General features: G+C 41.2%; 1 protein-coding gene across 3 annotated transcripts in view; it reads right to left on the minus strand.

The window, feature by feature from the left end:
• ANO1 (anoctamin 1) overlaps window positions 1–23,945 on the minus strand; it is a 71,212-nt gene that overhangs the window by 6,667 nt on the left and 40,600 nt on the right. Inside the window, exons 7-24 of one of the 3 annotated variants that reach the window (XM_041412553.1) lie at window positions 23,729–23,780; window positions 21,167–21,232; window positions 20,614–20,669; window positions 19,092–19,133; window positions 16,015–16,079; window positions 15,319–15,453; window positions 13,929–14,089; window positions 11,205–11,287; window positions 9,586–9,597; window positions 8,702–8,773; window positions 5,495–5,569; window positions 3,911–4,112; window positions 3,325–3,436; window positions 3,101–3,158; window positions 2,912–3,012; window positions 2,644–2,789; window positions 1,361–1,513; window positions 153–205 (exon numbers count right to left, since the gene is read on the minus strand). In XM_041412553.1, coding sequence (XP_041268487.1) covers window positions 153–205; window positions 1,361–1,513; window positions 2,644–2,789; window positions 2,912–3,012; window positions 3,101–3,158; window positions 3,325–3,436; window positions 3,911–4,112; window positions 5,495–5,569; window positions 8,702–8,773; window positions 9,586–9,597; window positions 11,205–11,287; window positions 13,929–14,089; window positions 15,319–15,453; window positions 16,015–16,079; window positions 19,092–19,133; window positions 20,614–20,669; window positions 21,167–21,232; window positions 23,729–23,780 — 1,644 coding nt within the window. The remainder of the gene's footprint in view (window positions 1–152; window positions 206–1,360; window positions 1,514–2,643; window positions 2,790–2,911; window positions 3,013–3,100; window positions 3,159–3,324; window positions 3,437–3,910; window positions 4,113–5,494; window positions 5,570–8,701; window positions 8,774–9,585; window positions 9,598–11,204; window positions 11,288–13,928; window positions 14,090–15,318; window positions 15,454–16,014; window positions 16,080–19,091; window positions 19,134–20,613; window positions 20,670–21,166; window positions 21,233–23,728; window positions 23,781–23,945) is intronic. The other 2 variants (XM_041412562.1, XM_041412570.1) reach the window with 2 other exon arrangements.

The following is a 23,945-nucleotide window of genomic DNA, read 5'->3' on the forward strand; positions in this document are numbered from 1 at the left end:
AACACAGCAACTCATCCTCAAATATTTCCAAAAATTTCTCAGTCATATACTTTCACTTGATTGAAGGGATTTTGTACTGAAATAAAACTAATGGAGCAGAATGGAAAAGCCAGCCTATTGAAATCAAATTTAATTCATGCTGATTTACTTACATTTATGATGACAGCAAGCTTTCCAATACCTCTGAGGATATTATACCAGATTCCTGAGGAAGGAGACAAACATGTAAATGCTGTTCTCATCCTTAAAATGAGATAAATTACATCTTCAGTTAACAGAGTTAGGAGCATGTATGATTATGCTGAGCTAGTTATATTTTAAATAGAAAAAGAATAAAATTATAAAAAATTAATTTAATGGCTTGTAAGCAAAAGGAGCCCAACTATGTTTTGGCATCTATTTTTTTGAGGTTTTGATGAATGGGATTGAACTGCAATGAATTGCAATTAACACATTCTCAGAAACAAATTAAAAAAAATCAAACCCCACCACAATCAAAAAAATCAACATCACCCTCCCAGTCATCTCCACCAGCAACCTGAACCTGCAGCATCAAATCAGGGAGTCACAAAACACCCCCAAAGCAAAGTCATGACAAAACGTGATGTGTTCTTCAAGTCTAGGATGATCCTAGGGCACAAGGATGAGCCCAAGAATAAACTCTGCCTGTACTGCAGTAGAATGAACTTAAAGTTTAATAACAGATGAACTTCTCTGCTCTTGCTGCTTGGCTCTGTAACAAGGACAGTTACTTTATTTGTACTTTTATTTTTATTTTAATGAGCTTTTAATTCACAAGTAACCAGCATTTGGGAGAAGCAGCTCCCTCATTACAAACACCCATAGGTGTGAGCCCCCTGTAAGAGCACGACTGGGCTCTTGTCCCCACAGAGCCCAGCTCCAGCTCCATCCAATACAGTTTTCACCCTTCCTGCTGAGTAGGGACAAAGGGATACATCTACCCACAGACTTTTGAGTCTCCTCGCATTCCCAAGGGTACTTCTGAGGCCAGTGCAGAGTTACTAAATGCGGAAATTTTTGCTTCTGCATGAAAACTGCATTGCCAGGAAGGGCTGTTGATGTCAGAACCGTGTGAGATATTTTCCTATTGCATTGATCACGTTGATTTAAAAAGTGATAATATTTACTTAATGAAATATTCATCTGAAATTAAAGCTTTGGTCTTCCTATTTTAAAGCTAAAGCCTCAATAAATTATGACAATTCACAGGTAAGCCACAGCTGAATGTTTTGACTTTTCCTATAAATATCTCCTGTTATTGAAACTAGCTCAGCATAATAATATCCTGCCATCAATCCAGGAATAAACAAACAGGGATACAATAACAATATCCACTTACCTATATCCTTTGCTCTCACTGCTACCGGTCTCCTCAGCTCAGTAACAAATTTTTTGGCATCCAGACGGATTTCAATGATGTTGTTCAATAAAGCAAACAAAGGTGCCAGCGGGAAGGAGGCAACAAACAAAGTAACAAACCCGAACTGGATAACTGGAAAGAAAAAGAAAACATTTCACTGCCTGTTGTCAGTATTTACCAAATGCACCCATCACCACATCAGTGCCAGCCCCTCGGTTCTGATGAGGTGATGACTTCTGGGAGACTCAATCCCATTTTCTGTGTCAGGCACAGTTTGCATGATGGCTGCTCTGTTTGGGTATGGAAGGGCCAGTTGTCACCTTGCAAAAGGAAAGGCAATAGTAACCAGAAGGATGGAGAAGCTCCTAAAACAATTTTTCCGTGGGCAAAGCTGGCACAGGAGTCACCTGAAGGAGTGGGATTATGGCAGTGACTGTGTTGGCTCTACCTAAGCTTGCCATGTTCCACCTGGCAGGTTTTTGGCCTTCTCTGGAAGCTTTGGAAAGGACATGGCTGATCCCTGCCTCTGCCAGGAATAGCTTGCTTCCTATAACCTGGGATCATATTTGCTTTTTGTATGGATGTCATGCTCATCCTGGTACTGCCCAGGCCATCTTTCTCTTGTTACTTCCAAATGCTGATCTCAGTAACAGCATCTTTTCTTATTTTTAGGAACTGGCAGCATGGCCATTCAGTTTGTACCACTGAATTCCCATCTGCTTCAAGTACTCTGAACATCAAGGTCACCAGATATTCTAATTTATCTCACTGAACAAGAGATACTGCTTGAAAAAAAAATTCTATGTGATCTGTCAAGTACAACCAGGTCTACAGACATGCATTGCTCTCAGAAAATTTAGTTCAGATATTAGATAAAAAGACTCTGGTGTGGAAATAATCAAATCTGAACTAACTTACTTCCAGTGAAGGGTTCAACTGATGGTAAAATATGCCTCACAATCTCAAGTTGATGCCACTTAATCATTTGCATTTGAAACTTGACAGTGATGTGTTACATGGCTTGAAAGAAAATATCTAAAATATCATTCTAAAGTAAGGGCTTGCAAACAGCAGAGAGCACAATTCAGCCCTCCAGCAGCCAGGGTTGGCTGAAACACTCTCCAGTCCAAGACTGCACATGTTAATAATTCAGTTATCTCATATCCACTGTCTGCTGAATGTACAGTTCAAAAAACTTGTCTCTCCATCCCAATTAGTCACAATAATTACGGTTTAAAATGCCTTCTTTCCACCTCACTTACTCATTTCCATGTACTCAGGGGTGAGTCCAGCGAAGGGCTCCAGGTTATAGTCCACTTCATAGCGCTGCTTTTTCTTCATGTGCTCTTCATGGTCTAGAGAACGCCGACGCTTCAGTTTCAAGTATCGTATAAACTTCTTCATTTTTCTGAGGGAAATGGAGACAATTTGCTGAGCAGTCCATTCTGCTCACTCAGTGCTCATTTCTCAGTTGTTTTACATTACCAGGCACAATAGTTAAAATAAGAAAGCACAGAAGTTGCTACTTACGGGATGCCAATTTCAAACAAATTGTTCTGGATCAGCTGCTTGCCCAACATGATAATACTGAGCTGGATACACAACTCCATTAGGCATCCTCCTGGAGCACACTGGGGTGGACAGAGGAGAGGTCAGTCAGAACATCTCCTCCACCCCATCCATCCAATACGATCCCAGACAGGATAGAAATTCAATTACCTCTTCCATTCGGAAGGAATGGAAAATGTAGACGTAGTCGCCTGGACGTCCAACAAATCTAGGGCACAATGAGTTAAAAACATCAGATGGATTTTATACTTTCAGTATTTGATTCCTAAAGTAATTTATGTCATACTCCATGCCTCTGAGTGGGACCACCTAATGTTTAGTCCTGAAAAGGCCTCCAAGAAGCTGAAACCCTGAACAGCCCTTCCATCACTCACCGGCCTTTGAAGAAAGCCACGTAGAAAATGGGGGTGTAGGCGTTGACAAATTTCAGCAGGAAAGCCTTGAAAATCAGCCGCTCCTCGAAGTTCTTGTCAGTCTTTGGTACCTCTGGAACCAATAGGACATGGATGAGAAACGTTAAGGAATTACCTTACCTGGAAACATTTCAAGATCTTGTAAATGTGGGTTTTTGAGAACATCATCAGCCACTTTTTAAACAAAGGGATATATATATGTGTAGTGCTATATATATACATATATATATATATATAAAAAAGCAGCATGGCTGCACTGAGGTCAGTGGTCAATCTACTGAGGATCCCACCAGTCAGACACGTTACAATGGCAATTCCAATTTAGTTCCACACCTGCCTGACCTTCAGGACAATCATTTGTAGGTGCGCCAAAACTTGACCTGAAAAGATTTCTGGACCTTTTGTTACTGACAATTTCTTGGGAAAAAAAAAGTTCCACAGTGGAATTTTAGGCACAAATGTGACTGTCCTTGGCTTTGCTCACGAGCCCCAGTGATCTGGGTGGTCTGAGTTAACCCCTTGTGGCGAGCTGAGGGTTCCGACGCACCAATCTGCGTGAGCCACCTGGCGATGCAGCCGTACACCTCGTCCAGGATGATGATGACCACCAGGTTGATGATGACGGCGGTGGCAGTGACGGTGACGCGGACGCTGGAGCGCCCCGAGGGCGTGGAGCTGATGGCCAGGGCAGCGGCCGTGGAGATCCTGTAGATGATCACCCCGAACACAATGGCGAACGTCAGCCCAACCTGCAAGCAAGAATCGCCCAAAACCTTACCAGAGGTTTGCCTTTGTCTGGGATTTAGAAATAACCTTAAAAATGGGACCTCTGGGCCACACCCTACATCCACCCACTACTGCATTAAGGCCTTGATGAACTATGGGAAGGGAGCCCCCTTTTTTACTTGAAAAGCACAGGAAAAAGAATGGCACTGTGGTGACGCAATTGCAGGCAAAAGGCTTTTTTTTTTAAGGCATCTAAATGTAAACTCCATGCTTAGCAGCATTAAAAAATACTATTACTAATAAATAAATTCTAAAATACTAATTACTAATGAATATAAATAATAATTGTAATTAACATCAATACTAATATGAAAAGTATTAGTGGGCTTGCTTTCAGCTGTGACACTAGCAGCATATACACATGATGTTTCCTCTGTGATAAAAAATCCCCCAAATTTGAAACAAATAGGAGTATTTCAGCTTCACTCTACACACCAGCCTTTAAATCCCTTAGACAGGCTCACTGTGCTCTCATAATCAAAAACTGAAATTAAATCTGATTAAATCAACACACTTCCTGGCACAGTAAAATCTCTCTCAATTTTTCATTGCTTAAAAAGAGGAATGATTTTAAAACATGATTCTCAAAAGGTACTGATTTTTCAGCTGAGCATATGAGATTTGCTGCATTTCTGCTCTCTGAAAATACAAATTTTTAAAAAACTCAACCCTAAACCAAAATCCCTACACCAAAAAACCAAATTAATTGACTTAGTCTGGGAAATTTTACCTTTGGAAAGGGTTTAAGCTTTTTTCAATATCTCTACCAATCTGTTCCATGACTTGAATTATTATTATTTCTGTCAACATTTGTTTTAAACACTGATGCTTTATCAGCAATTGGAAGAAGGCTGTTCTCATCATTATTTTACCTTTTCTTTGAGTTAAGTGCTCTGTTTGCAATTCTCCTGTTAAGATGGTATAGCTCCAAATTTGACTGATTTATTAAAAATCATTGCAATTATGATTGCAGCTGGCAACGTCAGTTATTTCCTAAAGTTTGATTATAAAAATGATGTTGGTCTCTCCTTCCTGACCACCTTCTGAGAGGGCTCTCTGTACTTTTTAAGCTTCATCCCATCAGTGGTGTAGGAATTTCCATTTCTGTGCCCTCACTTTCCCCTCCCCTAGTTTAGTATTCTTTTGTCTTTATTGGAAAAAGACAGCAAAGTAGAAATTCAAGCTCTTGAAAATATTTCAGATCATAAACCAATAAAATGCTTGAATTTTTTCATTGGAAAAAAGCCATTTTGAACTACATCCCCCTCAGAAAGTTTCCTATCACTTCTTTTCCATACAACGACTCAGTAACAAAAAAATTCATGTTTTGCCAGGTGATGCTTACCATGAAGATGATGCCAACAAAATTGGTTAAATAGGCTGGAAAACGGTCCTTCCATGTCAGCTTCTCTTTATCAGTCTAAATTTTTTTTTGGTGGGAAAAAAAGGTACATTTGATAAAGAAGGAGAGTGTGATTCTGCACATGTGATGAAAACAAAGAGGGGGAAAAAAAGGCTGGGAAAACCACAACCAGTTAGAAGATGCAGACACAGTGTTTACAGTCACAATTCCACACAGGCAAATTGTTTACTCCGTATCCAGGTTCAGACTGGTCAAGCGCCTGCGCTGGGAGTATAAATAAACCAGATTTTTCTGTGTACTTTTTGAAGGAAACATGCAAATAGGCTGTCATAAACCATGAAGTAAGTTCTCTCTTGCTGTTAAATATTTTCTTTTGCTTTCCCTACAAAAATCCCCCACCTTCCTCTCCCCTTCCACAGTTGATATTTGCAGCTCTGCTGTTGCACATTGGCTCCACTGAAATACAGATTTAAGTATTAAATTAATTCATGCTATGGAGTAGCTCCAAGGTGAACACCCACTTGACAGGAAAGATTAAGTTTTGGTGTGTGGCAAGACTTAAAATTCCTTTGATATGAGTGACTTTTAATTTAACCTGGCTATTCCTATGGTATTCAATAGACTACAGTAACAGGAATTATAGAAGGGGGGCTGGATTGAGGTGATCTTTAAGGTCCCTTCCAACCCAAACCATTTTCTTTGTTATTTTCAATATAACAACTCTGTATATTCTCCGAATTCCCTAAACCCAGTCAATCAGCCACTGCCTGAATCTTGTCTACAAAATATTCATTTAGAAGAGCATTGCTCCTCTGGAGTCCTTCACAAACTTGGATGCCCGGAATTGTTTTGAAACACCAGAAAATCAAAGCAAAAGGAACATCTCAGGGGACGATGCACATGTAATGCACATAAAAATATTGCTCAAATTCTATTTTTATGCCATGCACATTGTCTCAGGGAAGTGCAAGCAGCTCTTTCAACAGATGGCCCATGCTCCTCTGCAAAACATAGCATCCAGGATGGGAAATCTAAGATTAGCCGTGCAGTGCCATTCCCAACTCATAGAGCATTGTCCTAAAAAGTGCTGAAGGAATGAGCGAGGAAGGGGAAGAAACCCAGAACTGAATGTGAATATTAAACAAAGGTTTAACAGCCAAAACCAAATTGATTTGTGTCTTCCATAATTACTCATAATTTGAGTTTCTTCATAAGTTTGTATAAAAAGAACCAATTTCACCCCAGCCATGACTTTCTTAACTCTTTGTCTCCATTTGTTTGCTGTCTCTTCTGGAAAATATTGGTGCTTCTGATCGGCAGTCAAAGGAAACAGAAAAGGGTCGGGAAATGTGGCATTACAAAGCACTGCTCAATTAATTCCAGTAATTAATTCCATATTCTCTACTGACACAGCATTTTAGCACAAGTGAATGCTCTGTTAGCTTGGTTAAGGCTTTGTGTTTCAGTTTTAAGTTAATAAAATATAACAGCAACAAAAGAGAAATGCTTGCCCCAAATCCTAGGGAACATCAGGCAATCCTGCAAATGATATTCCCTTTTTAATATAGGATTATGCTCTGCTTTCAATTTTATGAGCTGTAAAGAATGTGGAAATTTTTTTTTCCTTTATTTTTTTTTTTTTTAATTAGACTTCTCTTGAAAAATCTATAAGCAATTTTGGTTTAGCTTTAGATATTTTTTCTTTAAGAGGGTTTCCAAGTATTACAACTGTCGAATTTGAACTTTAACACACTAGATCCCAATGAAAGATAATCACCAAGTCTTTCAGAAAAAAACTTATTTTTCTCACGTTTCCCAAATTAGTAACATCCAAATTGAACACAGCCCAAAAACTTATAAATAGTCTGGTTAAAAAAAAAAATCCTTTCTTAATTGCTTGAATTTCATTCTCCAATATTAGAGGGCCACCATTCATTAATTGTCTGATTAGTCTTCCACATTTAAGACCCAAATTTTGATTATACTCAAAAGTAGAGCAAGTTACAGGTTTTTAGTGGAATACAGTAAAGTCTGTATCCAAAATCGTTTACCCAGCCTATCACATGCAGCAACCCAAAGTGTTGCTCTTCTGCAAGGGATTTAAAAAGGGATTTGGTTTGCTTATGACACTGAACCACTTACAAACAGCATCCTATAGATTAATAGGAACACACCACCAGCAGATCTGTAGCATCTGTTAAGAGGGGCCCAGTGGTACTCAAGTGTAAATTTACTTAAACATTCATCTATATGTGCTGCCTCTAAAGAGTGTAAATGTTATTGCAGTATATTTTCACAGTGTTGTCATAAAATCCCAATTTAGGGAAAGGTCCCACGTTGTCGTGCCACTGGCAACAGACACAAGAGAGGAAATTCTGCCAAATTTCATGTTGGAGTTTTTACTTTTCTCAATAAAACCACGGCACACAAATGGCTCACTTCTTGCAGTGGAGGGGGAATAACCTCAGGTAGGATAGGGGCATCAGTGTGCAGGGGAGAAAAGGAGCTTTCCCAAATCCCTCTGATGCTGACAGGAAAGGAATTCCAGCTCCAGTGAAAGGACAGGGAAGCTGCTTGTGGGGATTGCACAATCCCTTGGCAAGAGGCAGGTGCTCCTCTGGTGACAGGCAGCACCTTTCTCACAATGATATAAAGAGCAAGTTCAGAGCATAAGTGAGCACTGCCTTGTTCAGTGGGATAAAAGAGGAAGCTGCATTTTTAAAAGGCGGAAAGTTATTGCCAAGGCTGGAATTTGGCATGGAAATTGGAGTTAGTACTCTTAGTTAATATTTTTATTTGCAGAGAAAGTCCAGCAAGACAGAGAAGTTCTGCTGAGAGGCTTTAGGTACTTTTACTGCACAGAACAAGATGGTTTGTTACAGTTTTCCGAAACTTGATTTATTACAGTTTTCTCAGACTTGATTTATTAGTGTTAGAGGAGCACCTCTTTGATGAGGCTCTGTTAATTTCCCTGGGCCACACTCCTGAATCTAATTAGTAAAGTCATTTCTAGATTTAATCAGGTCTTGTGCCTGGCAGACCCTGAACATCTCATGTGTGGATGAAGACACCTGGAACTTAAACACAGTGAACATTGACTACTTTTTACCTATTCATTAGTCTCGGGTCACTGCCTGCTGTAACAACCTTCTTTTTCATAAGAGAAACAAATGAATATTTTTACCATACCTCTTTATGTTTGTGTTCTTTTCTCAATGATTTTTCTAAAACTTTTGCTTCATATTCTGCTCTTGGATGATCCTGTGAAAGAAGTAATATTTTTTTAAAAAGCAAGATTTCTTATTTTCTCTATCAGCTACAGATGAACTCTCTGCAGGTTGATTTCCTGATAATTTCTGAGTTTTCTAACTGAATTCCAATTCACTTGGTATGTCATTCATATCAATTGATAGTTGACCGTAGTTTAAAAAAATGTTAAGTGCTGTGAATACAGGAGCAGCTGCAGAACGATTTGGACAGCAATGTGCAGTGCTGTGTAGATTACATTTAATATATGAGATATGCAGCACAACCTGCAGACAGCACAGCTCATGATGCTTGGATTTTAGTTACCTCTACTTTTGAAAAAAGTTAAATGTCATTAACTAATTTCAGTGATCCTCAGCTCATGAGGGGATTAGTTTTCTGCTGTAAATATGCAAAATACTTGTCTTTGGGATCCCATAAAATTGTCAGTTGGGGCGTTCCCCTTATTCTGTCCTGGACAGCATCCACAGATTCTCTGTCTGCATTGCAGGAGAAGGTGTAGGAAACACTTGGAAGTAAGAGACAGCTAAAAGACTGAGGAAGATTCATGGGTTCAGAATTCCCAATAATTACGCATTCATAAAAGAGTCGGAATTAAAAATTATGCATTGGATGGGAAACAGAACGGAGCTGAAAAAAGTCTGAACAAGTGGAGAGGGGAAGGGTGTAAAGGCAAAGCAATCAGTGGGAGTTCCAAAGAAAATCTGATGCTCGAAAAAGGAGAAATGGAGATCAAAAGATGGCATTCATCAGTAGACATGGAATAAAAAAAGTAGGAGCGATTAAAAAAAAAATGTTTTCCAAACCTTGACTGCCTCCTTCAGGAAACCAGAAAAAAACCACGAAAAACAAGAAAAAACAAAAAACAAATAAACAAAAATTTGATTACTGAACTGTTCCAGGTCATATTGTATTTATATATTAAAAGTTACATGAAACAAACATAGGTACAGTGGATGGTTAGACACTATGGGAGAAGACCCAGTCTATTCATGTTCTATATTAATTAACATTACTGCAAGTATTGTGTGAACCTGGCATCTCTAAAAACACCAGAAAATGAGATACTTTGTGCTTTAGCATTTCACTTGAAACCCCAACTATTCAACATGAGTCTAGCTTAAGTTTCCCCCAAATCAGCAACAGCAGAACCTTAAATCCTGTGAAAAACCCCTGGCTGTATTATTTATCACTGACCACCAAACACACAGAACTAAATATACGGAATTGACAGCTGCTGGTTTGGCTGTGCAGAGCTCTGAACTCAGACATGAAGCTGCCATTGAAAAGATACACTTAATCCTCTTCACTTTCATGGATGCTAACAAGTTACCAAAAATAAAAGAGCATATAGTGTCCAGGAAATAAATCCCTATATTCTCTCCCAGTAAATAGGTATGGACCAGTGCAGAGGCTGCTGGCACAGGGTACCAAAATATATTATGGAGGAGATAAACATATTAAGGGGAGATAATTCCTACAGAAAGGCTCTGGGGGTAAGGGGAGCAATGGCTCAGCGAGCTGCAGGGTGTCAAAGCCAGGAAGAGCTGCTGAGGTTTGTGTTTCACGTGCGCAGTGTTTGTTGTGTATCTATTTAGGACATCTAGAGACGTGACAAGGGAGGTCATACTTCTTTTAATAACAATAGCAGGGCAAGGCTGGGGGCTGGGACTGTGCTCTGCTCCAGCAAGGTGTCTCCTTTATTTTCTGTAAAGTGGCAAAATCAAAACCAAAAAGGTGGGAAACAGTTTCTTAGCTAACTGAGGATTTTCTTTCCTCTCTTTCTAAAACTTCATTGATTTTGAAGATCTTTTCTTCATACAGATTTGGGCCTTTTCTCCTTTATGCTCTTCAGCAGATTTAGAATAAACCTGGCCAGAAGTATTACTTTTTTTTTAGCCACTGCAAAAAACTCCACCACCTCACACCGTGTCCTTCCCCATGCCTCAAGCCCATTATGTCTGGCAATGCTTTCTGAAGTATTTTCCAAGTCAGGGCTTGATCCTGCATCGTTAAAGTTAATAGGAATTTTTCAGTGCTTTTTTTACAGCACTGTAACTTTATCAGCTTCAATGCACTCATTTCTGATTTACAGCAGTGTGTGATGAATGAGGTCCTTGGCTCTTGGCACCCTGACTTCAGCCCAGCAGAAGGTCTGAGCTGTATATTCCATGCCTACACTGCTAGGTGTGACCCCACACTTCAAAAAGAAAAAAAAAAATCACATTTTGTGGCTATACAATTATGTTCCCATGGCAACAGGACTGGACTAGTCATGCCTTTGCTACAAAAACCTCAAACAGTTCACGTATAGGGATTTTCCTTCCTCCTATAGGATGGAACCCTCCCAGGAGCACGAGGCAACCCTGTAAGGTCAGGGCAACAGCAGGGTGGAAAGCAAAGAGTCAGAACTGAAGGGACAAACCTCCTCCTCTTCAAACCCAGTCAGGTCCCACCTGTAGTTGAGGCGCATCTGTTTTCTCTTCCAGTGCTCCATAAAGGTGGCAGCTGAAACAACAGTTTAACATGGAACACAGATTACCACATAACTTCATTTTTGTTTTCTTCTATTCAACAGTCAGGTCTGGCTAGGAAATGCTGATGTTCCAGGAGCCAAATATTTTATCCAGGTGAGCTGAAAAAAGGGCATTTGCTACATCCACAGCTTCATGAAGGAAGATGCCTGCAATTTTTAAGGGCTCTAAGAAAGCCAGGCAGCCAAACTTATTTAAATATTTGTATGTGGGACTAATAATATTATTGGTCTCCAACTGTGTATCATTTAATCTGTGAATCCAAAACACTTGAATCTCATATGCACAAAATAGGAATGATTTCACTTGTAATGATGGCAGAGTTATTACCTCAAAGGTATCAAGATAAAGCATTTTTATATCATTATAATTACATCCACCTAGTGGTCACAATAGAGCGGCTGGCTCTAATCATCACACTCACACCCAAACACTCTTGTGAAAGTGTGAAACAGGAAGCCTTTAAGAGTTTTAATCATTAGAAACCCATCCATTTTCTTTTTGATGGAGAAGGCTCAGAGGAAAAAACCTGGTTAAAGTAATTCTTGAGTCCCCATGAATGATCCCAGTCTATATCAGTCTATCTGCCCCTGAGACTGGGCGAGTTCTCAGAGGACATATTTAGATGCTGGGAATACACCAGTGTTGTATAATAAATAAGTGATTATGAAAGAGGCAAGTCTACCAAGAAATGGTGTTCCCAGGGGAGCTTCCCACAGTGAGTATTAACAGATGTGCTCAGAAGCATTTGTGTCCAGAAAAAACAGAGGCAGGGAGAGGGTAACAAAGTTGAACAGAGAGGAAAGGACACCCTCTTGACTGCAGCCAGGCCAGGGCCATGGCATTCATTCGCCTTCCAAGTGAAACTTTCATGTGGAAAAGCTACAGCTGAGCCCCTTCACAAGCCACAGGCTTCCTGTGAATTAGGGTGGCCAGAGCTGTGTCTTGAGAGGGTTCCTGTCTCAGGGACCTGGAATTGCCTCTCCTCTCCTCACAGTTCTCATGCTGGCTGGGGGCTGCAGCTTCCATTTACAGCCAGAGATGAAGAACATGAACGAGATGCTGCAGGAAATCCCCCCGTGGCACTGACTTACAGCAGGGCAAAAGGAGAGGACAGTGTCTGGAATGCTGGCTTGTTTTGGGAGCCACGGGGGAAGGTGCCAGGCCTGCTCTGCCATGAGCACCTGCACTTTCCTGTTTCAACCATACATGAATTTAACAACACTAATTCAAAACTATGTGGAGAAAGTTCTTAGTTTTCCAGTTGAAAAAGACCTTTTTGAAACAATGTTTGGTTTATATGGGATTGTACCACAATAAAACTTTGTGTTGACTCCAAAGAGCTTGAAAAGTTTGACATCCCACTTCAAAACCCTCTCAGATTTTGTGCAGGGCCCAGAACCTGGCTTCTGCCAATCTGCCTTACTTTGCACAAAAGTGCAAAAACTGGATGAAGAGACCCATAGCTGCTTGCTGTGGAAAGGGAGGCAAACTTTTACTTTTTGGACAAGAGGATAACATGCCAAGATCCTTGTGGGGCTCCCAGTAGTGGTAAATGAGGGAGACCACAGCTGACACTTGACTTTCCTTGTGCTACCTGATAATACCTCACAGTGCTGCATCTAAAACAATGTTATCTCAAACACAGATCCTAGCCAAAATGAAAATTAAATTATGCTGAGTTGTACTTAAATCAGTTCAGATGAATGGTAATGTACAAACAGTTCCCTATGTACTCGAAGGGATAAAAACTCAGGGTGTATTATTAGGATGAAATATAATCCAGAACAGGTTAGGTTAATTCACAACGAGCTGTACAGGAGGGCTTGTGCTGCTCTCACTGCTGCTGGGAAAATGTGGCCATCAAAGCTCCTCTTCCCCAGAGCCCATTCCTGGGGCAAGGAGGTTGCCCATCCCTCCCAGCAGGGAGGGGAGAAGCCCTCCATAACCATTCCTGAAGACATCCCCACAAAGATGTCATGAGAGGGTTCATATTTTGACCCAAGTGTCAGAGACATGCCCAGAAAGGGCTCAAAGCATGAGGGCAGCATCAGGATCAGGAAAAAGCCCTCTCCACCACTGTTCCTTCTTCCCAGCCTCCTTGCATGATGTCTGCTTGCAGATAAGCCTAATTGCATCTCGGAGCACACTCAGGAATCAATGTTGGTTTGTCCTGAAGACGCTAAAGGCCATTACACTTCCCCCCAGAGCCCTCCCCTCAACCCCAGAGTACATTAATACATTTCTTCTGTAATGTTCTAAAGTGGAAGCTGGCTCTGCAAAGAGATTTTTTTTTCTTTTGGCAAGCTGTGCAATCCCGTTAATGAAATTTTGACATACCACGCAGCAGTTTTATGACAGATGCTTAACAATTTCATTTGCTATTCAGCTTCAGCAACTTTTTGAATTTTAGCCTCCAGTCCAGAATATAAATTTGGGTGTGACAGTTTCATGGGAAAGGAAAAAAAAAAGGAAGAAGAAAAAAAAAAAAAAAAAAGATAAATTCTTTCTGTCATTTACTGCCTGTGTATAAATATACTGCTTTATCTCCTCTGTTTCTTCCTGTTGTATTTTTAATAATTAAAATCTTTACATCAAGGCCTGTATCTTCTTACCCCAGAGAGCCATGAAGACTGAGAAGAAGACAGTTGCAGGGTTATCAAACAGATGACTCGCACGGGCAGTGGCACAAGCAGAGCTCATCTTCCAGTAACTGCAAGTTTTGTCACACAAGGGACACATGGTGATGTTGTTTCTCTGGTCACACATCTCCATACTGCAACAAAGCCACAAGAGAAGGGAAAAGCATGGTCAGGATGGCTCCAGCTTTGTGCTCTGGTGATCTTTTCTCCTGTGGACAGCAGCTGCTTCTGTAGGATCATTGGATAGGATCCTACACCACTGCAGGGGCTGAAATCCTCATGTAAGGCTGTCTTTCCTCCCCGCTTCCTGCCCCAGAGCCATAAGGCTCTATGCTTTCTACTCTAAGATCCTAGGGAATAAAACAAATAAAAATACAATAAAACACTCTTGTTTTGAAATACAAACTACAGGGATAGATAAGGTACAAGGGAAGTGCTGAACATCAAGAGACTGGAGTTCAACCAATTTATCTCCTCTGCGCTCCATCTGTGAAATAGCAACAGTGACCCTCCCTTTGACTTTCTTCAACTGTTGGAAGCACTACAAAGCAATCTCAGTCAACAAAAAAAATATTAAATCTATTTTTTGGTACCCATTATCTGCTTTTTTATTCAGGGCTGGTGCTTGTTGTACAAACCATGTAATTCACATCTCCAACTGATGATGCATGCAGGGTGAATAATGCAAAATCAGAGGGGTTTGAAAATGTTTTAATACAAAACTTGCTGAAAGATTAAAAGTAGGAGGACATCCAGATTTTGTTGATGTGATCGCAGTAGCTTATTTGAGGGATGTATATTCTTGATACATCTCTCTGTCACACAATGCTCTCCTCAGCACTCTGTGCTGGGAAGCACCAAACCCCCTCATTAGCAGAATTTTGCTGGTTTGTTTTAACATAATGGTCTGAGTTTGGGAAAAAACCCAACCACCTGAGCAACCGGCCAAGAATTATTTTTAGGGCATCAATGCAAACTGCCCAAGTAATAGTAACAATGAATGCTAATGAGATAGAAATGGGTTGCTTTGTGCCCTTGGGAGAGCTCTGTGCCTTACTGGAAGCTGAGATCAGGGGGCCTGTGGAGGTGGATTAATTTTAAGCACAGCTTCCAAAAGATGAAGCATGAGGATGGAGAGTTTTAGGAGCACACCATCCTGCTGCAACAGCCAGTTGGCACAGATGGGAATGGGGACTGTGGCGAAGGGGTGTGGGGGGCACAGGACAAGACCCAGGAACAAGAAACCCCAATTTCAGCTGTGCTTGGTCTAGATATTACTGACAAAAGATTTCTAAAGTGATTTCGACAGCTTTGAGCTTGAAGTGCCCTCCAACAGCAGAATCTATTTATTCATCCATTTTACCTGGGTATATTCTCATCCACAGTTGCACAGCCATAGAGGAAAACGATAATCCCTACAATTGAAGCTGGAATGAGCATTTGTGTATAAACTCCCAGCCAGGCAAAATATAGCCCGATCTTCTCTCCAAAGTATTTTCTGAAATACATTTAGAAAAAAAGAGAAAGAAATGAGAGAGACATGTTTCCTATTTCTTAAAATATAACGTGGCTAAAATTATGAATCACATCTGGATTAGGCATGGAGAAAGTAAGATCTGATGACCTGTGGGAATTTTTTTCTTCTCAGAGGACTCTCTTTCTCATGATGCTTGGAGTCCATCCAGAGATACAGGCACCCTGAAAACAAGTTTGTCCCACTGGTCATTTTTCCCTCCACTGTGTTTCTGCTGTGCAAATTGGTATCTTTGGACCTTCTGTGAGTGAATCCTCTTAGAAAGGCCCCTCATTTTCTTCAGAGAGTCTTATCATGAGCAAACAAAATTAATTAAAAATATATCCCCCGCAAGCTTTCACTCTATGTGGGATATATCAGCATGTTCTAAACTCACAGAAAACTCCTTTTCTCCCAGTGAATTTCCCATTCTCTGGAATCCCCCAGGGTGAGGGCAGCATCCCCCCAGGGGCACAGGGCACGAGCATCCCTGCAGAGCTTCATCTCTGCCCCGTGGAAACTCCATGCCCAGGGCTGAACTCTCACCTCACCAGGTCGATGGGCTGGTATTTATAAAACACTCCGTAGCTCGCCCACTCCTCACACAGGAGCTGGAAAACAGAAAGGCATGAGAAAGGCGAGAGCTGAAGCAGCACTGGGCTCTCCTCCGGCCGCTGCAGGACGCACAGGCCTCACCGCGCCGGGGCTTCAGCCCACATCCCGCCAACACACGCTGCCCGAATTAAATATTAAAAGTAAATGCGATGGTTTGGCGTGCTCCAACAGAGAGATGAATTCCAGCACGTGGAAAGGCTCTTCAGCAGCTGGACTGATGGACACCTACAGCAGAGACGGGGACAGCAGCGCTGCTTTTGCGATCCGTAGGCCCAGCCACCCTCTGGGGGAAGAACCTTCTCCTGACATCCAGCCTCAACCTCCCCCGGCACAACCTCAGCCCATTTCACTGTAATTCAGCATCCAGCAAGAGGTGCTGGGCTGAGCTGCCTTAAAGGCTGCATTTAAAATTTTTCTTCAACTTTAAACCACAAGAAGCCAATGATTTCCACTCTTCCTTTTTGTCAGGGTGTGGGCCAAAGAAAACAATGATCCCCGTTACTGATTTGCAAAACTGAATGCCTCACAAAAATAGGTTCATCTGAGACCTTCAACTTATCCTCTGTTTTGTAAAATATATAAGTAGTGCTTCTCAAACCTCACTTTCGTCTCTCATTCAATTCAGCCAACAGAGAGAACAAGAAATGAAACTCAGTGGGGAACAAAGACCGAAACCAGTATCAGTACAGGGAGGGCAACAGGATGAATCTTGTTCCTAGACCAAACAGGATGTTATTCCCTAAACTCCAGGCTATTTTATCATGGGAAACTTGACAGATGTCAAACTCCTACATGTCTCCAGTGAAATGCAGCAAAAAGAAAAGGGCAGATCAGAGCCTGGCCACTGCCCATGCCCATTCCTCCTGCTCACACTTGATCACAGAGAAGTCCCAGAGCAAACCATGTTCCTACAGCAATTTTGGAATTCTCCTGCCAAACCATTAATGGAGAATTTCCAAGCTGAACTGCTGTACTCACACAAATGGCTTGACTCATTAAAAAAACAAAAAAGCAACTTCTCAGCTTTTACAGAAATATGACGTCAAGAATGTAAGTGGGATGTAGGTTTTCCCCTCTGCAACCCAAAATCATTAATCATTTCTAATTTCCTTACAACAGTAAGGGCAGGAACTGAAACTTAACAGCAGGCCTTTGTTAAACTGCAACATTCTTGCAAATTTTATTTTTATTCTGCTTTCGGTTTCTTTCAACCACATTTTCCAAAGGTTTAAGGCCAACTGCCTATGTCTGGGAAGAAATTATTTGGGACACCTCAACGTCCACATGCAGCCCTAGCTGAGCCCCTTCCTTCTATATATACATATTTAAATTTAATCTTTAAAACTAAGTTCATGCTGGAAATTAGATTCCTTTTCTGTGATCCAAGCTGGTCAGGCATATCACAAAAACACTAAGCTGAGGAGATTTTGCATCAGTGCCATGTTTTAGTTTTGTGCAACTTGAAACCAGATTTGTGTCTAAAGTACAAATGAATTATCTCATTTATCCTGACATTTATCAGCCTGATATTCAAAGCACAGCTTCAAAGACATGATTAGAGGAGATCAGCACACTAGAGCTAAATATTTACTTCATTTCTAGGCCTCAAATCTTTAATTTTCTTGTTAAAAAAGGCACAGGCCTGGCCTAGCTCTGGATAAGATTAAAGAAAGCTTCAAGAAACCAGAAGAGACATGCCAAAACACACCAAAAGATTATTTGATGGAACTGAAAGTCAAAAGCCAAAGTAAACACTTCCAAACACACAATGAACTTCTGAAATTAGTGAATTTGTGAGGTTTGAGATGTTAGTAATGCAGAAGATAATCTGGACACTTTCAGAAAGCATGGACTTTCATCCTATTTTTAGTTGAGTGATGTGTTGCTTAATAACGAAAAGACAGATGTGTGGTATTTTTAACACAAATCAATAGAGGGAGGGAAATAATATTCACTGCCTTTTGATGAGCCATTTGCACCTGAAGGACCAGCACACTGTCAATTTTTGGAACCTATTTTTATATATAAAGCCTGAAGGTCTTTAATTCTGCTTTTCCTGTGACCTGAATGTTCAGAGCATTTCTTTGGAGGGGAAAAAAATAATTATAAAACAAACAGGAAAGGCAAAGTTTCAGGACTGAAACCCCAGCGTACACAACACCCAAATTTAGTAGCTCCTCCTGAGAGAACTGGTGGTCACCTCTCCACTTCAGCTTTTGTCTGATGCACAGACAAAAGCCACCCTTCTTTGGGGAAGTGTGATGGGGAAGATGAAGTCATTGAGCTTTGAATTTAAGAAATCAGCATTTCCACAAAGAGTGGAAAATGTGGTTTTTTGCTCATACTTCCTTACAATAAAGTACTACTTCCTACTTCCTTAGGAAAAGTACTTCTTTAGGATAATTCCTACAGTGAACAAATGTCTTTCACTATACAGACAATAAAACCACGATTTAAAGCATTAACTTCAGCAAAAAGTGATGCATTGTCTCAGTGTACACCCACAGGACAGCTTCTGGCTGCAGAGCACACATTAAAACATTGTTGAGGACCCCTTATTCCTAAATAACATCCAACACTTATCTTTCCCAATCACTTTTATGCTTATGTGCATAAACTGCCTCTGCCTCCCACTCCTCCAATTCTGATCCTCGTGCCATGAAATGAAGCAGGATTTATGCCCAATACAGACAGCAGAATATGACTGAGCATACTCTCATCAGAGCTAGCCTGAAATGACATTATCTGAACATATGTCAATATTCTTACCAATGTGGCATGAAATGTATCATTACTGAGCTGGGTACTTCATACATATTCACATTACATTCCACATTTGGGCAAATTTAAATGCTGCAAAGCACTTTTTTTTCTTAAACTGCTTGGCATTTAGTGCCTTTTTGCAGCATTTTCTGTGGGATTTTGGCAAAAACATCCAGATTCCAACAGGTGACTCTTCAGGCTGGGATTCCTATGTGTATGTCAAACCCCCCTGTGCATCAACTTACTTTTCTGTCATTGGGTTCCACGTTTTCACCTTCATAGTCACCCTTTAAAGAGAGAGAAAATCTGCGTCATCCAGCGGGTTGTGCCAAGAGCTGCTCTGATCCTGCATACCCACGTCTCCCACTCACTTAATGCATCAAAACCAGAAAAAGCAATCTGTAAAATAATGCTGTATTTTAGGACCCCATTTGTCACAGCACACTTTGTCTTCTGTCGTCGGGCACATTAGGAAAGAGCAATAGGGTCTGTCATGGGGGGAAAAGGAATGAATAAGTGATAAAGATGGCCTAAAAATGTCGAGGGAAAGGACGCGGTATTGCCATGGTATTTGGGGTTCAGCTCAGTCCACTGGAAAGAGAAGGAACCAGCTGAGAGAGCTGCTCCCTCTCCAGACTCTTCAAACACTCAGGGCTGATTAGATTTGAGGTTTTAATTTGGAGCTATTTTTTTGAGCAAACTAAGACAATAAATAACTTCTATACAAGACTATCAGCAGCTGTCCAAAGATGTGAGGCTAGAACAGGAAGAGAAGTTTATTTAATCTTACTTTCTCGATTTCTACATAGCACTGCTGTAGTTTGAGAGCCCTGACATGTATGACAAACATCAGGCAGACAAAAAGGCTGCTGTGCTCTTGGGTGCTCCAAGATAAAGCTCTCACAGTCCCATGTAAAGCCAGTGAGAGTGTGGGGAGCAGAAAACCAGGAAGACACACTTCAGCCTCAAATCCCAGGCCAGAAAACCAGCACTGGGCTCCACAGCCCTTGGGCACTCACACTCAGCTCAGGCGTGAGCAGTGTGACAGCCAGTCCCTGCGACATCTGCCAAGCTGTTCTGCAGGCTGAGAGCGTGTGTTTGTCCGTTCTAGTTGCACCCCGAACCTCTAAATCAGAAGGACACCAGCACCCAGCTCTGTGCACCTCTGACAGGACGGGGGTCCCTGGCTTGCCTTGAGTGCCACCAGAATTCCTGAGCTCTCACTGGCCCTCTCAAAGAGCACCACGGCTGAACACATTCTTGACATCTCACTGAGCTGCTCAGAAGCAGATTTCATCAGCAGGAAGTCTCCAGTCACATCCAGCCCCATGGAATATGTGACATCAGATCCTTGCTTATGGTTTTTCCTGGTTGCATGGACACACAACTACTGATACCTCCACAGGGAGATGTGGCCAAGGGAACCAGCTGCTTGGTGCCCTGGTAATAAATGTGTTTCCTGGCAGTGGTGCCAGTGATCTTGGGGGCAGAAGGTCAGGAAACAACAGAAGAATTTCATTTGCTAAAAACACTGTAACAACTCTTCTAATGTTGCGTTCAAATTTGTGATCATCGGAGGTAGAACTGAGGTGGGGAATTCCTTAAAAGAGAGCAGAGGGATGGAAACAACATGCAGAAGTTACTGCAGTCATGACACAAGTGAGAAGAAAGTCAGTCATGTTTGGGATGATGCCACCAACACGTCACACATGAGGGATTTCTTGGTGACAGACAGCAGATGTGTAAAATATATTGAAGACCACTTACGTCATGCAGAGGATATGCAGCACTGTAAACTCCATTGGCAAGAAGGCTGGTGATCCCTTGAAAAATAAAAACATAATAGTTATTTATAATTTCAAGGTTAGACAGCCTCACTTCATCATCCTTCCAGGAGATTTCCCTCAAAATAACAGCCATTTGATCAGATAATGATTTTGCTGCCATCTTATTCCTTTCCATGTAGTTTCATTTTTTAATCATATAGGTTATTATACATGACTCATTTTATGAAATGGAAAACTGCAGAGAGCAAGAGGAAGTCATATATATTTGAGAATCAAGAATTAGAAGCCAATGACTTGGAATTAGTCATTAAAATAAATTACATTTTCTGAAAAGTCAGATTGATTTAAGGGCAAGCCTGAAGATTTGAAAGTGTAGCAGAAGGCTGGATCACAAGGAGAATATGGCTGGAATTGATGGCATAGGGAAACCCACATCCACACGCATCACCCACGCAAAGTTTTGAATTCAGGTTTCAGATTGATCAGAGAAATTGTAGGGAAAGCCTTTGCGAAGACCTTGTCGTAATACTTACCATATTTACCACACTTTCGTCTTTTATTTAAAAGGGCAGTTTCCTTCTTTCTTCCCTCTCCTTTCCCTGTTTACACAGCCGTTTATTAGTGACATGCATGAGGCTGAAAGCAATTAATGCTTCATCTATTAAATGTCTGCGGCACGAGGGACTGGGAGGAGTCCTGCCTTTCCCAGGGGTGGTGTCACTCCTCAGCTGGGGGCCGGAGGGAGGAGTTGGTGTGGAAGTTTGGAGGAGTGCTGCACCATCCCCAAGGGTGGCTGGACCAGGGCCTTTGGAGGGTTGTAGCTCATTAATTCCCTAATGTTCTTTCCTCCTGCAGCTGCTGGCTTTAATAGAGCTACTTCCAATTCTGTCCACCACGTCTGGAGGCTTCACGTTGCCCGTGAACATACATTTGGGGATTGAATGAACCAGTTTCGGGTGCTGAGTCAGAGCTAAGTCAAGCACTTGTCTTTGTGCAGGGCAACGGTGATTAATGCCAACTGAAAAAAAAATAATATATATAAATCTGGCCACTGGCATTGGGAAGGATTTGAAAAGATTCAAAAAAAAGAAAAGAAAAATGAGGTGTTCCAGTGCGCTCCATGCTGCCTGTCAGCTCATGGCTAAGAAAAGAGTGTGGGACTGGTTGTGAAGGAACAGGACTATGAAACAGGAACCAGCTCACTGCAGAGTCATTTTTGATTGCTCTTGAAATGAGGATTGTTCAAGTTCATTAACGTTTTCGAGATACTAATCACCTGCTGGAGGAGCAGCTCCAGGAGTGCTCAGTATCTTGCAGATACTGATATTAATTTTCAAAGCCCTATTTAAGATTATACAGGTCTATGAATTGTCTGCCAATGTTTCCACACTCCTGGCAGGAACAACTGGTGAGCTGATAAATTATTTTTCTAGGGCTGTGAGAAGAGCTACATAGTCCCCTTGTATTAGAGATCTGGATTTAACAGTGAAGCCAAATTCACATTTTCACAAATTTTCCCAATAAATAACAAAGGCTGCAGTGTTCCCCTGAGCAGCTGCTTTTTTTCCTGCTGGGCAGTGGTGCTGCACCATTATCTGTGTTTGTTTAAATCTGTTTGCCACCTCTGCTGGGTTGTAACCCAGCATTCCAGCACTGGAACACAAAGGAGCTGATTGAGTTGATGGCATTTTTATTAGCAATATTGTGTGGCCTTGCCAGTCTCAGGTAGAAGAACCATCCAGGAATCCTAACACTCTACCATACATGAGTGTCTTCCCTATTCAACTAATCCCTACTGTGCTTCCCGTTTACTGGACCAAAAAAGGAAAAAAAAAAAATCAACTGAGAAACCAACTCCAAGGCAAGAATTTAAACTGAGCTGTGTGACCTTCCCCTTTCAAGAGTCCAAAGATGTAATTTCCAGTGAAAATGATCCAGCACCAGACTCGGAAAGGGTCTCGAAAGTCACAGAATAATTTGAATTTCCCATGCTACAGAGAACAGCCGTTCTGTTAATACTGGCTGGACACCAAATTTTAGTGTATATTAGGAGTCAACAATTGTGCATTGTGTGTTGTTACTTCAACACAAAAGTCAAAGCATGGAAATAATTTGTGGCGTAATTGTTCTTCTGTTATTTGATGTCTTTTTAAGCAGCTGATGGGTCAATATTGAACAGAACTACCTGTAATTCAAGTTCCTATCGTTTTATTTAACTTCTCATAGGCAAATACATACCATAACAGATTTCAACAGTTACCAAACATTTTCTTCCATGTTTACGCACTTTTCTTACTTTGTTTGAGAATTCAGCCTTCCACCTTATTTGTTTGGATTTACCATTAACTATCTGTTAACTTTGGTCCCACAGTCAAGTGTGTATCTGTGTATCATGTATAAAATAAAGTATATAACAGCTGAGCAGGATTTGCCAACAAATCTTTAAGGTGGCCTGATTTGCAATTCATTTTTATTACGAGTTTCATTCTTACAGCACAAACCCTAGGGCTGAAACCCTAAAACTCTTGGTCGTGGTAGTACAAACTTCACATCCCCTAACTTGCAGCACCTTTGCTGAGGGCTGAGGTGCCCAGTTCTGGGGCAAGCCTTGGCCCCTGGCTGCTCCAGGGGGCTCATCTCAGTTCCACTCTGGACAGTCACCAGTTAAGACCATTCCCCTCAAGCCAGTGGAAAACCACCCTGCTATAAGATGTGGGGTTCCTGCTTGAACGAAATGGGCCAAGCCACAGGCTTTCACTGCAGGTATCGGATTTCACAGAAACACCCTCAATCATTTCAGGGAGTGTAGAACACAGAGCACATCTCATCTGCTGGCTTAGGTCACCATCCATCCTAAGTCACATCTGCAGGGGCCACATGCTCACTTACCATTTAATTTAATCTATAAATTCGCATTTGAGAAAATGTCAAACAGCTGAATAAATTGAATCAGATTTCCAAATAAAACAATTACATCCACATACATTGAATTAGAAAGCAGGGGGAAAACCTAAACTCCACAGCCATTTACAACATACAATTATTTTCAATATCTGAAAAAGATATTGATCTTAAAGCTAAATAAAGTTCCTTACCCATGCTATATTTTGCTTTGGTACACGTCGTTCTTTTCAATATTTCATAAACCTACAGAAGCAGAAGAAAAGACAGGGTTACTTCACACACCACCAGTGAAAAGCACAATCTTTTTGTGTACAGTTCAAATATTGGCCGAATCAAGATGCGGATGAAGTCATCACTCTTTAATAAAAGTCATGGTGCTCAGGAGAGCGGGGCTCAGAGCTCTGTGTG

Source organism: Onychostruthus taczanowskii, unplaced genomic scaffold, assembly GCF_017590055.1.
Source record: "Onychostruthus taczanowskii isolate IOZ18803 unplaced genomic scaffold, ASM1759005v1 scaffold101, whole genome shotgun sequence".
Taxonomy (NCBI): Eukaryota; Metazoa; Chordata; class Aves; order Passeriformes; family Passeridae; genus Onychostruthus; species Onychostruthus taczanowskii.